General features: G+C 50.6%; 1 protein-coding gene and 1 long non-coding RNA gene across 3 annotated transcripts in view; one reads left to right on the forward strand and one right to left on the reverse strand.

Annotated features, from left to right (window-relative positions):
• Positions 1–1567: 1567 nt before the first annotated feature.
• Positions 1568–3367, reverse strand: ANKRD9 (ankyrin repeat domain 9). Its single transcript, XM_066551926.1, has 2 exons — positions 3268–3367; positions 1568–2805 (listed from the first exon to the last, which is right to left on the reverse strand). Exon 2 carries the CDS (start codon positions 2753–2755, stop codon positions 1880–1882), a length of 876 nt encoding a protein of 291 aa, XP_066408023.1. The 5' UTR covers positions 2756–2805; positions 3268–3367; the 3' UTR covers positions 1568–1879.
• Positions 3368–4421: 1054 nt separating this feature from the next.
• LOC136558196 (uncharacterized) overlaps positions 4422–13353 on the forward strand; it is a 44427-nt gene continuing 35495 nt past the window's right edge. For both annotated transcript variants that reach the window (XR_010783847.1, XR_010783846.1), the window contains exons 1-2: positions 4422–5097; positions 7821–7877. This is a non-coding gene — a long non-coding RNA (uncharacterized lncRNA). The remainder of the gene's footprint in view (positions 5098–7820; positions 7878–13353) is intronic.

A 13353-nucleotide genomic window follows, 5' to 3' on the forward strand; every position in this document is an offset into this window, starting at 1 on the left:
GTCTGTTTGGAAAGATGTTTCCACAACATTGTTACAGAAGCAATGGGGAACAGATACTCCAATGAAGAGTGTAGCAACACAGATAATTTTTTTAAGTGGCTAGGTTTGGAAGATTAGGATTAATTCTCTGGATTTCTGTATTTTTATAACCAACAAGGAAGCTGAAGAGAACAGTTAGAATTTTTCCATGTTTTCCAGCAAGGGATTTGAATTTCCCATGGTAATAGGTTTGAGCATGTATCAGCTTCGTTTCTTAGGAAAAAGGAACATTTTCTCTTCTAGGAAACATTTTCAACGCTATCAGGCTAAGAATAGCAATCTTCTTTCTGTTTCTTCTCCATTTTCAGAAGCATGGCTTATCTTTTATTGTGCATGCAGTATGGAGATTATTTTAGATTAAATACCACTTTGTTCTGCTGAAACGCGAATAGCTTATAGTGCCTAATTCTGTGGCTTTTTTGTTCCTGAACCAAAATTAATTAATGAATAAAGAAATTTGTGCCTTGAACATAGCTCTTCTCTCCTAAGCACACCAATTCCTTGATGACCCTAGAGTGAACAGCAGTCCTGAAATAGTTCAAGTGGCAAACAGCTCCCTGGCTATGAATGTAAGCCTTGAAACAAAACCCTCCAGTTTCAATGACAACTTCCAAGAACAGAGCCAAGGCTCCAGTGCTGTGTCCTAGGAGATCACTATCATTGCAGGGCTGGTGGAGCCAGCACAGCTCCCTGCAGAGCACACAGGGACTGCCCAGAATGCTGAAGAGTAAAGGCTGCAGGGCAAGGAACTGAAGCTGTACCCTTTGCTCGGTCAAAACAAAAATGTTGGAAGCAGGACATTACCCCTAAAGGGCTTTTTGATGTGAGGATGTTGTTTCTACCTTGGAGCATGTCAGAAGGGATAGCTGGGGAAAGTTTGGATATCTAAACTACTCCTCTGGCACCAAGACTGTTGTGGTACTCTCAGCTGAACCTGAGCTATCACACACTGGTGGGAGTGGCACTGGAGTGGCCAGAATCCATCGAAAAAGCCATGATCTAGGATCCTGGGCCATTGTCACACCTCCTTACATCCCCTGGGAACAGCAGGCTGGCCCTCCTGCTCTCTGCTACCTCCTCACCCTGCAGCAATCACACAGAGGGGCTGCAGGGTCCAGCCTGGCCAGGGCAGGTACATTTGTGGCCACAGCAACACGGTGTGCTCCATCTCTCTCTGCCTCACAACAAACTCCTTGGCCCTCCAAGGAGAACAGAGACAACTTTACAAGGAAGCCAACTGTTATTTATGCGTATTTTAAAATACATTTTGTTCAGATGCACATCCTTGGCAGACTTGTTTAGGGAAGTTGTAACAGTATCTGGCTTCTCTTTGGTCTTGTGTACAAGACGAGGAAGTTTTCATCTGTGCCTTTAAAAAAACCCAGCATCTCTGCCAAGATGTATTAGGAGAGCTGTAAAAAAAGGAGTCATCCTGTTCCAGGACAAGGCTTATGTAACAGGGAAATCCTAACAAAAAGATACTCCCCCACCCTGCACACCCTTTTCCAAGGCACATGCCACTCCAGGGTTTTCAGTTGCTTGTTTTGTATTTTGATCACATCTGCCACCGGTTTATTCGGATGTATTTACAAATATGTTCTTCCCCATACCCTCATTTGTACATGCCATAGAACATCTTTATAAAATGCAGCATGGCCCTCACCTCACACAAGGATCTTTAAATAAAATATATTGTAAAGTGCCGGATACAATTCTTTTAAAAAATACTGTTCTCAGTAAAACAGATACTTGGCCACTGCATTAGCAGCTTTGTATAATGATACATTTTTAGCACAAGTCTATTTCTGTCAGGTGAGCAGGAGGCTCTCATACCACCCCTCTAGCTCTCCAGTTTCAAGTCCAAAGGCTTTAGAAAATGAGGCAGAGGCAGATTATCCAGAGCCTCTGGGAAGTGCTCAGGTGAAATGGTCCTGATCAAGACACGCATGGCTCCGACAAAGAGCGACGGGGGAGCTAAGCCCACCAGGCACTGGAACCTGTTCTCTCCCAGGAGGTCCTGCCACTGCCGCCGGTTGTCCAACAGTTGCTGTTTCATTGCAAACTTGAGGTCCTGAGGCACGAAGAAGAAGAGGCAGTCGAGGCAGAGGAGCTTGGCACGCATGTTGGCAGCGGGCATGTGGGAGATCTGCTGCAGCAGGGTGTCCAGGGGGGTGTTCCCGGCGCTGTCCTGCAGGCAGGGCGCCGCGCCGTGCCCCAGCAGCAGCAGCAGGCACTCGGGCCGCACCAGTTCGCAGGCCATGTGCAGGGCTGTCTTGCCGCCCTCCACCCGGCTGCAGCCCTGGCGGTCCAGGTGGGCGGCTCTGTCCCCCGGGGGCAAGGTCTGGATGGCCTTGAGGATTCGGAAGAGCACCCGGACGCGGTTGTAGCGCACGGCCATGGCCAGGTGCGGGGCCGACTGGCAGCAGCTGAAGCTCTGGCTGGGCACGGCCAGGGCGCTCTGGGGGAACTTAGTGAGCAGGTGCCGGGCGTAGGGCTGGTGGTCGTGCACCAGCGCGTAGAGCAGCGCCTCCGAGGGCGAGTACACGCTCACCTTGCCCCCGTCCTCCCAGTGGAACACCTCCATGGTCCGCATGTCCTCCAGGAACCAGACGGGCAGCAGGTCCCGCACCGCCTGGTAGAAGGCGAAGGATGATTTCTTGCACTGCTTCTGGGACTGGGCGCCGCAGCCGCCGACCCAGCGGACGCTCCAGGGCATGGCGTGCGGCCGGGCTCCGCCGGGGGCTGCCTCCCACCATCGGCCCGGACCTGCGGGAGCGGACGGGCGGTCAGTGCCGGCGGCCGGGGCTCCCCGGGCTGCTTCCGGGGCTCGCAGGGTTGGCCCGCCCGCCTCCCCACCGGTGGGGGGGACAGCGAGCCGGCGCGACACCCCGGTGCAGGAGACACCCGCAGCACGGGATCGCCATCCCTCCCTCTGTCCCTCCCTTCGTCCCTCTGTCCGTCCCTGCTCGCGCTGCACGGGACACCCGTGTCCCCGGTACAAGGAAACGGCCTCCCCTCAGCACACAGGACGCCCATATCCCTGGCGCACGGGAACCCGGGACGGGGAAACGGCCTCCCCGCAGTGCACTGGACACCCTCATTCCCGTGCACGGAGACCCGCTACAGGGGAACAGCCTCCCGGCAGTGCACGGGACGCCCATATCCCTGGTGCACGGGGCCCGGTACACGGGAACGGCCTGTCTCCCTGCCCCCGCTCCCGGCGCTCACCTCCCCGCCGGTCCCGCGGTGCCGCCCGTGCCGTGTCCGCCGCAGTGGAAGAGCGGGAGGCGGGAGCGCCGCGCGCCGCCGCGGGGCCCTTTTATGGCCCCCCCGCCCGGCGGTGAAGGTCGGTCAGGACCGGGGAACTGTCCGGCCAACGCCGATTGGCCGCCGCCCCGGCGCCCCGGCCGCCCATTGGCTGCGCCGGGAGGACGGGGCCCGGCGCCGGCGCGTGCGTCACGGGAGGCAAAGTTCCAAGAAACTTGGCTGAGGGCTCGGAGTCCCGCGGGGGCGGGGCGGGAATGCCGCGGGGCGGGGGCCGCGGGGTCCCGGAGGTAGGAACGGGGGCTTCCAGGAGCAGGAGGGTACAGGGATATGGGGTTCCTGAAGTATGGGGGTGTGGGGTCCGGGGGGTATGAGGTCCTAGCAGTGCGGGGCTCTGGGGTCCCAAAAGTGTGGAGTACAGGTACATGGTGTCCTGGGGTGTGGGGCCCTGGGGCTACGGGGTGCAGAGGGCGCAGAATGCTGGGGCCATGAGATCCTGAGTCTGGGCACACCCGAGCCTGGACACATGGGTCAAGGGCACACGGTGTCTGGGCCACAGCGGGCCTGTTCCCGGCGGCTGTGGGACACCCGGCCTCTGCAGACCGGCAGTGCCCGGGTACACATGTGCCGGGGCAGGCGGTGTCACACCCCCGTGCCCGCCCTGGCAGGGCCCAGCCTGGCCTGTGCCAGTTCTTGGCCCCTGTGGGTGGCTTGGGCTGGGGCCTGGCACTGCCCTTCGGCCAGAACACATGTTTGCACACGTGCTTGTTGCTAAACTTGTGTCTCTTGGATGTCTCCAGAGAGTGACATTTGTCTGCAGCCATTCCCTCTGACAGGCACCTGTCGGCTTTAGGCTACAGGAGAGCAGGGTCGTGGTGTGGGGTGAGCCCAGCACTGCCCACAGCCCTGCACCAGGGGCTCCCCTTGGGCACTTGCAGTCCCTTGGCCCTAAAATGCACGTGTACAGTCACACACAGGGAAAGCAAGTGCTGCGTTACTGGGATCTGCTCTCTCATAAGGCCTCCTTACTGATAGCAAATACTGGGATCTGCTCCATCCTTGACTCCCTGAGACTATTTCCCTCTTCCTCTCTGTGTTTGGCCCCAGGGTCTCCTCCTCTTGCAGCCATTGTCCTCTCAGTCAGGAAGATCAGATCTGCATGTGGGCAATGCCATTTGTGCCACAAACAGGCCACAGCTCTGATTTCTCTATCCTTGGAGTTGTCCCGCTGCTGCTGTTTGCTGCTGGAGTGGAGACACTTGTGCACACTGAGGGGATCACCAGACAGGGGCTGAAATGCTCTGCTTCCCTGCAGCCCTCTCTGTGAAGCTGCTCAGGGAGGCAGGAAGGGAGACCACATCGTGCTACCAACTGTCCTGATGACCACGATGAGTAAGAAGCTGGCGAGGAACAGCCATCCCCTTTGTTGTGCCTCTTCTGAACCCCCATTCAGCCAGGGAAACAATGCCTAAACTGTGCTTGCTTTGCTTTGTAACTTCTTCCCTGCCAAGCAATGCTCACAGCAAACCCTGGGGATCTGTGAGGGGGTGCAGGCAGGTGAGGGAGCTGGGCAGGACACTGTCACACTTAAAAACTCTTGCTGACCACATCTGAGGGAAGAGAATAGAAGAAGGATAACATCCACTGATCTGCTTTGCCGGGGAGAATTACGTCCAGCATTTGTCAGCACAATTCGTCATCCGAGGATCCCTGCGGATCCACCGCGGCTCCTGGCGTCCTGGATGTCAGCCACGGCACAGAAAATCCTCTTTCACTGCTTGTTTCCGATTCCAGGTGAAAACCCATTAAAGGCAGCCACTCCACCACTCCCTGCTGCCACCAGGGCACTGACCTGTCAGTCACGTCCTGTCACTGCAGCCATGGATTGATAATTTGTACCCAAAGTGCAGCACCAAAAGAAATGGTTTAAAAATAGCTACTTCTACAGCCCTTCCTCTCTGTCTGCCCGTGCCTTGCTGCCCATTGCTGATGGCAGTGGTACCCACCACATCTCTGTGTGCCTCCTGCTCTGGGGGATGCCCTGATGAGAATCCCAAATCCTTTTCTAGCTGTTGCTAGGACATTGCCTTTGATTTGGATGTCCAGTGTGGTGATGTCAGGTTGCCCAGCCCTTTCTACTCATCCTGCACATATACCTGGGCAAGTCAGAGCCCAAAAGGCAAGGCATTAGCACAGTTGCAAAGCCAAACTGTCTTTTTCCTAGGAAATTAATGTCTTTGGTGTAGGAGTGGTACCATTTTTCACAGGCCAAGGTCTCCTATGGAGGTGGTGGGAGTGGTTACAACCAAAATGTTCTTTGGGCCCCAGCACTGGCTTAAAAATAGGCCAGAGTGTGCCAAGTCCTTTCAGCCTCACAGCTGGTGAGTAACCCTTAGCAAATTGTATTTGTCACATACATTTGATGTGGGAGCCTGCCTGTGGGCTGCACTGGATTACATTTGGCCCCAAAATTGTTTATAGGGTGCAGTGCTTATCACTAGTGATGTAACAGGACAGCCCAGAAAAATGTTACTTTTCTGATGTGTATATTTTTTTGCACAGACCCATGAATATGATGTGTTTGTTTGCAGTCCAGCCTGGTTTTAATCACTTTGAATTAAGCAGCTGATCTTATTACCAATCTGACTATGAGAGGGCTTATCACAGGTTCCTTGGCACATGACAGAGATTACTCTATCTGTGCAGCCACATCCAAGTAACGTGACGTATTCTCTCAGAGCTATTTTCATCTTCACCCTACTCTGGGACCTTGATCCTTTGGTTTCTCCAACCAGTGACCAACTAAAACCCTCTTAATACTACGGAAACCCCAACTACGTAATCGGACAAAGGGAAAAGCTCTGCCATTTCTTGTGGCAGACGTCATTTGCTCCCTAAAGCTTTCATCAAGTTGAGGGCAGGATAATTTTGACATAATGGACCTGACTGTCTGTGTAATTAAAAGCAAAATAAAAATAGGCACTATCAGGGAGTACACTGAACAAAGTCTAGTGCTGGGTGTGAACGTGAGATTGAAGATGGGCAAAGAGTACATCCCTCATTCTTGAACAGAGCTGAAGGATACAGGGTTTACTCCAGTCCTTGCAAAGAATTCATGCACAGGTTTAACTCTGAACACTTACCAGTCTCCTCTGGAAAAAGGCAGGCTCAGGACCAAAGGTCAGCAGAGTTTGGACAACAGCTCCAGATCCCTGGTGGGCTGGAGCAGCACAGCTGCCACTTCACTTTTAGCCTCTGGGATCTTCATCAACAAGTCAGAGAGAAATGCCTTATGTCCTGTTTAGCTAAAACTGCACATCTTCAGAGTGAAGTAAGGAATGAAGAGATTCAGGGGTTTTGTGGTAGGGGCACTGGGCTGGAATAGACACACTGTATGTCCCACTCTCACCACAGGTACATCACTGATCTTCAGTTTAATCTCTGCCACCAGCATCCCACCTGCACAAGGGGTGCAGTAATGCTGCTTTGACCATCCAGTTTCAGCTGGTGAGTTCTTTAGGTCAGGTATAATATGCAAGTACATTGTTCTGGTCCTTGGGGTCTGGGCTTGGTGTGGGGAACCCTTTGCTCTGCTGTGTTACAGACAGGGGACAGAGACTGGTCATGCTGTGCAGAGATAAAGGGGCAGAGCTGCTGGCAGTCACTAGACAGGATTTGTTCTCCTTTGGTGAGGACATGCCATGTGAGGAGGTGGATGGCAGCCCCAGGCACTCTGTTCAGCTCTGATGAATAATAGCTGTTGCTGACACCTCGTGGAAGCCTCACACAAACATTTTCTCAGAAACCTTTCGGTTTCATTTCTTCTGCTGCTGCTGGTTCTCCAATGAGCTTGTCCTTTGTTTCTGTGATCTCAGGGCCCTTGGCTGCCTGCAGCACCAGGGATGGGAAGGCAGCAAGGAAAGCTGCCTGGGGCTGCGTGATAAGGAGGAGTGCACATCTTCCTGCATGGTGGTGAGTGAGGGCTGTTCACCACGGATGCCTGTTGCACATCAGGTGCAGAGATGAGAGCACCTCCCTCCTCTATCCACCTGGGTCTGTAACACCTGGGTCATGTACATGCCTTTTGTGTGTCTCTTTGCCCATCTCCAATTTTTAGGGGAGCATTTTCACAAGTGCTGTCCTTTCATTTCAGAATATCAAATCAGTTTGGAAAAGATACAGAAATTTTCCTGGAAAGTGCAAAAATATTTTCATTTGGTAAACAAAACAGCTGATTAGAGAGTCAACAGTGATCTGGGTTGGGGCAATGCTCCTGACTCCCTTTCTGGAATCATCAGACAACATTGCCCTGTCCAGGGAGGGAGTCATGGTCTTGAACCATGCCCTGTTCTCATGACTCACCATTTCACTTTCTTGCATCCACATCTTCTTCCTCCTCAGTCTTCTTTTGTATTACAGTCATTCTCTGCTTGCTTGAGTTTGTGTGAATCACCATTTCACACTGAGCCAAAGCTACCCATAACCTTGGCTGCTCTGCTTTCTCTGCTGTGTTATAGGGTCAGCTCCATCCTGATCTGTGGCATGAAAGAAAAATCTGCTTTGGAAACAACAAAGTAAGTGAATCTTCTCTTGTTATTCTTGTTTCCTGGCTGTTGCTGAGCAAATCCCAAAAATCTGCATCTGAAATGGTTCTTGGTGGAGTAGGTTGCCCAGAGACCTTGAGGAGTCTCCTTCCCAGAAGATATTAAAAAGCTGCCTGGACACAATCCAGATTAATGTGCTCCCAGGGACTCTGCTTGAGCAGGGGATTGGACTAGATGACCTCCAGTGGTCCCTTCCAACCTTACCCATTTTTGATTCTTAAGAGCCCAAGTGAAGCTCTAATACCTTTTGTTTTGGAAAGGAAATCTCTCCAGTGGCTCTGTAGGAAGCATTTAAGGGTGACTGCTGTCAGACATCAGTCCCAGCTGATGAGAGGCTGAATAAATGTCTCAGCTGGTGTCAGGGATTTGTTGATGTTGCCCACCAGTGGGATTACCCAATTTTTAAGGCTTTGAAAGTTTTTTTTTATTCTGGTTCCTTGATAAGGTGGTCTGGCAGAGTGAGGTGGGTAGCAAGGTGATGAGCTCCTTCTGCTGCAGGTGTTTTGCAGACCCTCAGGGATGCTCACAGGCTGTCATCAGTGTTTTCTTCACCTTGGCTGGGTTCACAGCCCACGTCTCATTAACCCTTGATTTTGGCACCTGTAATAAAAGAGCCACATTCAGCCTTTTGGAAATTTAGGGAAATTCGCAGAGTTACAGCAGAGATTAAATTTCATCCAGCATATTACAGAGGGAAGCTGAAAAGTGTGCTTGGCCCTTAAAAGCCTACAGAGCACCTTTTGGGGAGCCTTTCTGTTTTGTAAGCAAGCGGTCAAGAGGGGTCAGAGAACTCCTGGTGCCTGTGGACGATCTTGGCCTTCAGCTTGATGTTGGTTGTTAAAAATATTTTCCCAGATGTATTAATATGACCAGACTGGATTGCATCTGAGCTGAACATTGTGAGCCTGAGGCAGGACATAAATATAGAAGCAAAACAGGCTGACATAAGAGTCATCTGTCCTCTTCTACACAAGAAGTGAAGGGGAAAGAGAGGGAACTTATTCTGTTGCAATTTTTAGATACTTCCAGGAATTAGCCTGAGCTTCAGAGAGTGCCTGCATGGGGTCCTGAGGCACAGAAGCCCCCACATATTCCTCTTTCTGCCCCTGGTGTGCTGTGCCAGAGGATTGCACATTCAGCACATTTTTAACCCAGGCTTAGATCTGCCTAGACAAGGTCTGCTATCAGGAGTGACTATTTCTTTGATGTGTTTGCCTAACAGGATTACCCTTATCATAATGATATAGCAACCTGGCCTTGGCAGAGCAACCCCCAAGGGCACAGGGGGTCATACCCTTGTGTCCATTGCCCCAAATATGCACAGCATAGCTTGTCTCTTATTGTGCAATATCCAGCCATGCTTCAGTTGGCATTCAGTGCTCTGCTCTGGGAAAGAGCAATTGTGCCAGGTACTGCTGCCTGCTGACATCACACTTGGCATTTCTCTCCCCACCTAAAAGAAAAAATCAATAATATTCAAAAGTTAGAAAAATGATGCAGTGTTTTATAATTAGAGACTAGGATGGCTTCCCCAGTGGGAATTGCTCTGAGCAGACGCCTGATTGAATTCAATGTGAATTTGTTGCCCTGGTTTCCTAAGAACCAATGAATTCCCTGCCTTTTGCATTGTATATCATGAAGATGCCTGAAAACCCTTAAAAAATCATCTGTTTGTCTATAAAAGTATACCTGTGATTATTAAATTTTGCTACTTAAAACGTTCAAGGAAGGTTCAGGATGAAAGCTCAGTTTTTCTGTAGATAAGGAGGATAAGGGTTTTGCTAAAGCAGAACCTGGCCCCATAAGGGATCGGTACCCAGACTTATTCACTCCAGTTTCTGGCCAGGCTGGGGACACCTCCTTGTTCCCTGTTGGTGTCATTTTAACCCCAGCACTTCTCAGGCTGGTGGCTGTCAGCCTGTCCTCACCAGCTCCTGGGCTATTTGTGGCAGCAGAACCTCTCGCTCGCTGTGTGCCGCTTCCAAAACAAGCAGGATCCTCTGTTTATAATGTGCTATAATTGGCCTGAATGAAACCTGTGGTTCAGGCTGTAGGGCCCAGGACTGCTGATGCAGCAGCACCCTCATTCCAAGCAATGCTGCTGGGAATGCCAAAATGGCTTTGCATAAAGCTGAGGGATGTGTAGGTACATAGTGTTAGCGGTATGTTCACAAGCTCCTGTTTCTGGAGCAGGCTGTACTTGTCAGGGCTGTGTAGATCCCCTCCTCTAGATGAAGTTTGGGGGGATGGAGCCTCCTTGGAGCAAAGCAGAGATATCCTCTTTTTGCAGCAGCTTCACTGTGTAGATGCTTGGGTTGCCATGGGGAGCATTACCCTAACCATCCTTTTTTTTCCCCCAAGGCATTTGTAGCTGCCATGTGAGTCGGGCTCTGTGACTCAGAAATTACCTATCCAACCATTGGGCCTAAATGGTTTGAGTTCACCTGTGATTAGTGTATATTTGATTTTGGTGGCATGTGTGGCTGTTCAGACCCTGCTGTTCAGCATGGAACTGTTCTGACCTTGTAGCTCATTGCAGGACAAACTCCTGTCTAAGATAAAGCAAAGCAGCCCCCTCACTTCTGTTTAGAGGCTGATACATACAGTATAATGCTCACCCAAGAGTTGCATTTGATCTGGCTTTGCTGTAAGAAACCCCTCTGCTATTTCAGCTCTAAAACACAATAGATATATGGCCAAGCAGAAAGATTTAAAAAAGAACTGGCTAATGCTTTGCGTGTCTCAGAGGACTTATTTTTATTCCCATTTGTTCATTCTGTCTGCTCTTGGCTGCTGCTGGGTCTGTTGAAATAACAAACAGGGATGAAGAAAGAGGGCAGCTCTGTGGTAAGCTTCCTCCAGTGGCGAGCTGTGGTGCAGCAGTTAACTCCAACAGTGACTGCAGCCCCCGCAGCTCTGCCAGCAACCCAACGGGAAACCTGTCCTGCTTTTCTGAGAAAAGATTGGATTATCAGTCAAAAGCCTTTCTGCTGCAGAGTGATGTTTAGAAAGAGTCTGTCTTTTGCTTTGTAAAAGAGTGGTCAGAAATCTTCTAGTGCTGCATGCAGCTGCTCTGCTGCCAAGAAAACCTCCTGGGCCTGGATGAGGCCTCTGCAATATTTCCAGTTTCTCTGTAATTACTTTCTAATTAAATTTTCAAATCCAAGTACAATCAGGAGGTTAAACCATAGTGAGTTCATAGTAGGGTCTTTCCATTTGCTTTTTCTAAGTCAGTAGCTATCCCCTATGCAGAGGTGATAGATAATTTTGTGAATATAAAGTTGCTTAAAATCAGGGTAGCAATGCCTTTTACCTGATGAATTCAGCACTAGCATAATTTCATGCACTCTCCATTTGGAAGCACTGCTTTTGCATAGAAATTGTAGTACCTGCCTGATCAGATTTGTTCCTTAGTATGTCTACTCATGGATTATTAAGTGGCTGGGGCATTAGGGTCCAAGCTTCCTTTGCCAGGATTTTCCTCTACTCCTCCACATGCAGTTTAGGGAAATGGGAGGGCTGATGTTTCCAAAGTGTTGCAAGAGTTTCATGATGCCTCCACTGCAGAAAACAGAAAAAAAAAGGTGTAAAAAGTTGATGTAAAGTAATTGGGAGATGAGATACACGACAAAAACATGTAAATAGGGAAGCTGAGAAACAACTGAACTCAGCTGCTAAGCACTACACCAAGGTCAGCTTGCTCCCTGCCACCACCTGCAGGGGCCCCAGTGGTCTCCTCCCCTTTGGCTCTGCTCCCTGGACCTCTCCTATAGCCTTGCTTGGATACTGGGACCAGGACAGGCTGACTGGGCTCATCATTGCAGGGCTGCCCACAGTGGAGCAGCCACTGTTGAGGTGAACAAGTGTCTGGAGCACATGCAGGGTTTTTTACTGCAGAAAAGTGTGAAGCACACTTGGACAAAGGTCTTGGGCTCCCTCAGACTTTTTTACAGTGCTGTGGACAGAGCCCATCCTGGCCACCCATCCCATCTGTGTGGTCTGTCACCAATGGGGGCTGTTCTGTGGCTCTGGGAGTGCTGCTGTTCAGCAGCTCACTCAGAGCTGGGCACAGCATCACCTGCTGAAGCACCCAACAGTGCCAGTGGGATTTTCAGTCATGCTGAGAAGCTTTGTAGGAGACAGACAAAATTACTCAGGTTCACCTCTTCACATCTCTGTTGCTGTCAGCCTCTAGCCCCACTCTCCTGCCCCCAAACTGGAGATGGCACAATAAGAAGTGCCTGTGTCCTGGTTTACAGCCAGGTGTTTCAGCTTAAACCACTGAAGAAAGTGGGTCTGGGATAATACAGCAGTGTGATAAAGGGAGGTAAGCCTTGGAGTAAGGTCTGTGCTTGGGAGAGGTAATACTGTGGGGTTGGGTTTTTTAAATGATGTCAGCATTTGAGATCCCTTAGACTTGTGTTTTGGTGAAGCCCACAAGAAAATAAGAGTTCATTTGAGTTTACCCTGGAAACCTGGCTGCTGTCTCTGAGGCACAAATGCTCCTGGAGACAGCCTGCTCTTGCAATTCATGTATTCTGTGAAGCAGAAAGGAAAACATATTGGCCAGGGTTCAAGCACCTTTCTTGGTTGTCTTGGTGATAAGTGCCTGATAAAAGTTTAAGGTCTTTGCTTGCTTGTTTAGAATAAAAGCAGCTTTGCTTAAGTTACTGCTGGTATCCATGGTCTTCAGAGGGTGCTGATCTGTTGTTCCCAGTGTCTGGGCTGTTCTTGGTGAGTGAGACAATGTTATGTCCTGTGGGTTGTAGTTTGTCTTGTGTCAGAGGTGACCTTTCAGTCTGTGGCATGCAGCAGTGGCTGTGTCATGGTAAACATTTGCAGTGAGCTGGATGCTCCCTCTGAGGGGTTGGGGCTTTGTGGAAGGAGTATGGGATGGTGGCACAAGCCCACTGCAGTTGGCAGCCTGCTGCAATGTCCCTGGAAGCAAGGCAAAGGTAGCTGCTGTGTTAGCACAATCCTTAGGTTTCAGAGTTGACAGCACGTGGGGATGTAAAGGCAAGAGGAGCCTCCTTGGCACTGCCACTCCCAGTGTTTTGCTGTCTGGGGAAGAAGGGACTGGTTCTCTGATGCTTGGTTTGTGCTCTGACAGACCTAAGTGTGTTTGAGGGCAGTTTTTTTTAGCAGAAGTGTGAGGATGGTGGTGGGTGGAGAGGTGAGGCAAGGTCAGAGCAGTAGGATATGACATCCAGGTTTTCTCTCAGGGCTCCAGGGAGCTGAAGCAGATGTCAGAAGCTGAACTCCTTGAGTCACCTGCAGTGATGAGGGTGGAGCTGCATTCCCTCTGCTGCCTTCAGCCTCCTGCTCTCATTCCCCAGCTCCATCTGCCTGACACCATGGGCAGCTTCCCAAAGCTGGAACCTCAACTGCCTTCGTTTCTGCACAGGCCAGTTAGTCAATTCCCACTTATAAACAAACATTTTGGAGA

The sequence above is a fragment of the Molothrus aeneus genome, chromosome 6 (assembly GCF_037042795.1).
Source record: "Molothrus aeneus isolate 106 chromosome 6, BPBGC_Maene_1.0, whole genome shotgun sequence".
Classification (NCBI taxonomy): domain Eukaryota; kingdom Metazoa; phylum Chordata; class Aves; order Passeriformes; family Icteridae; genus Molothrus; species Molothrus aeneus.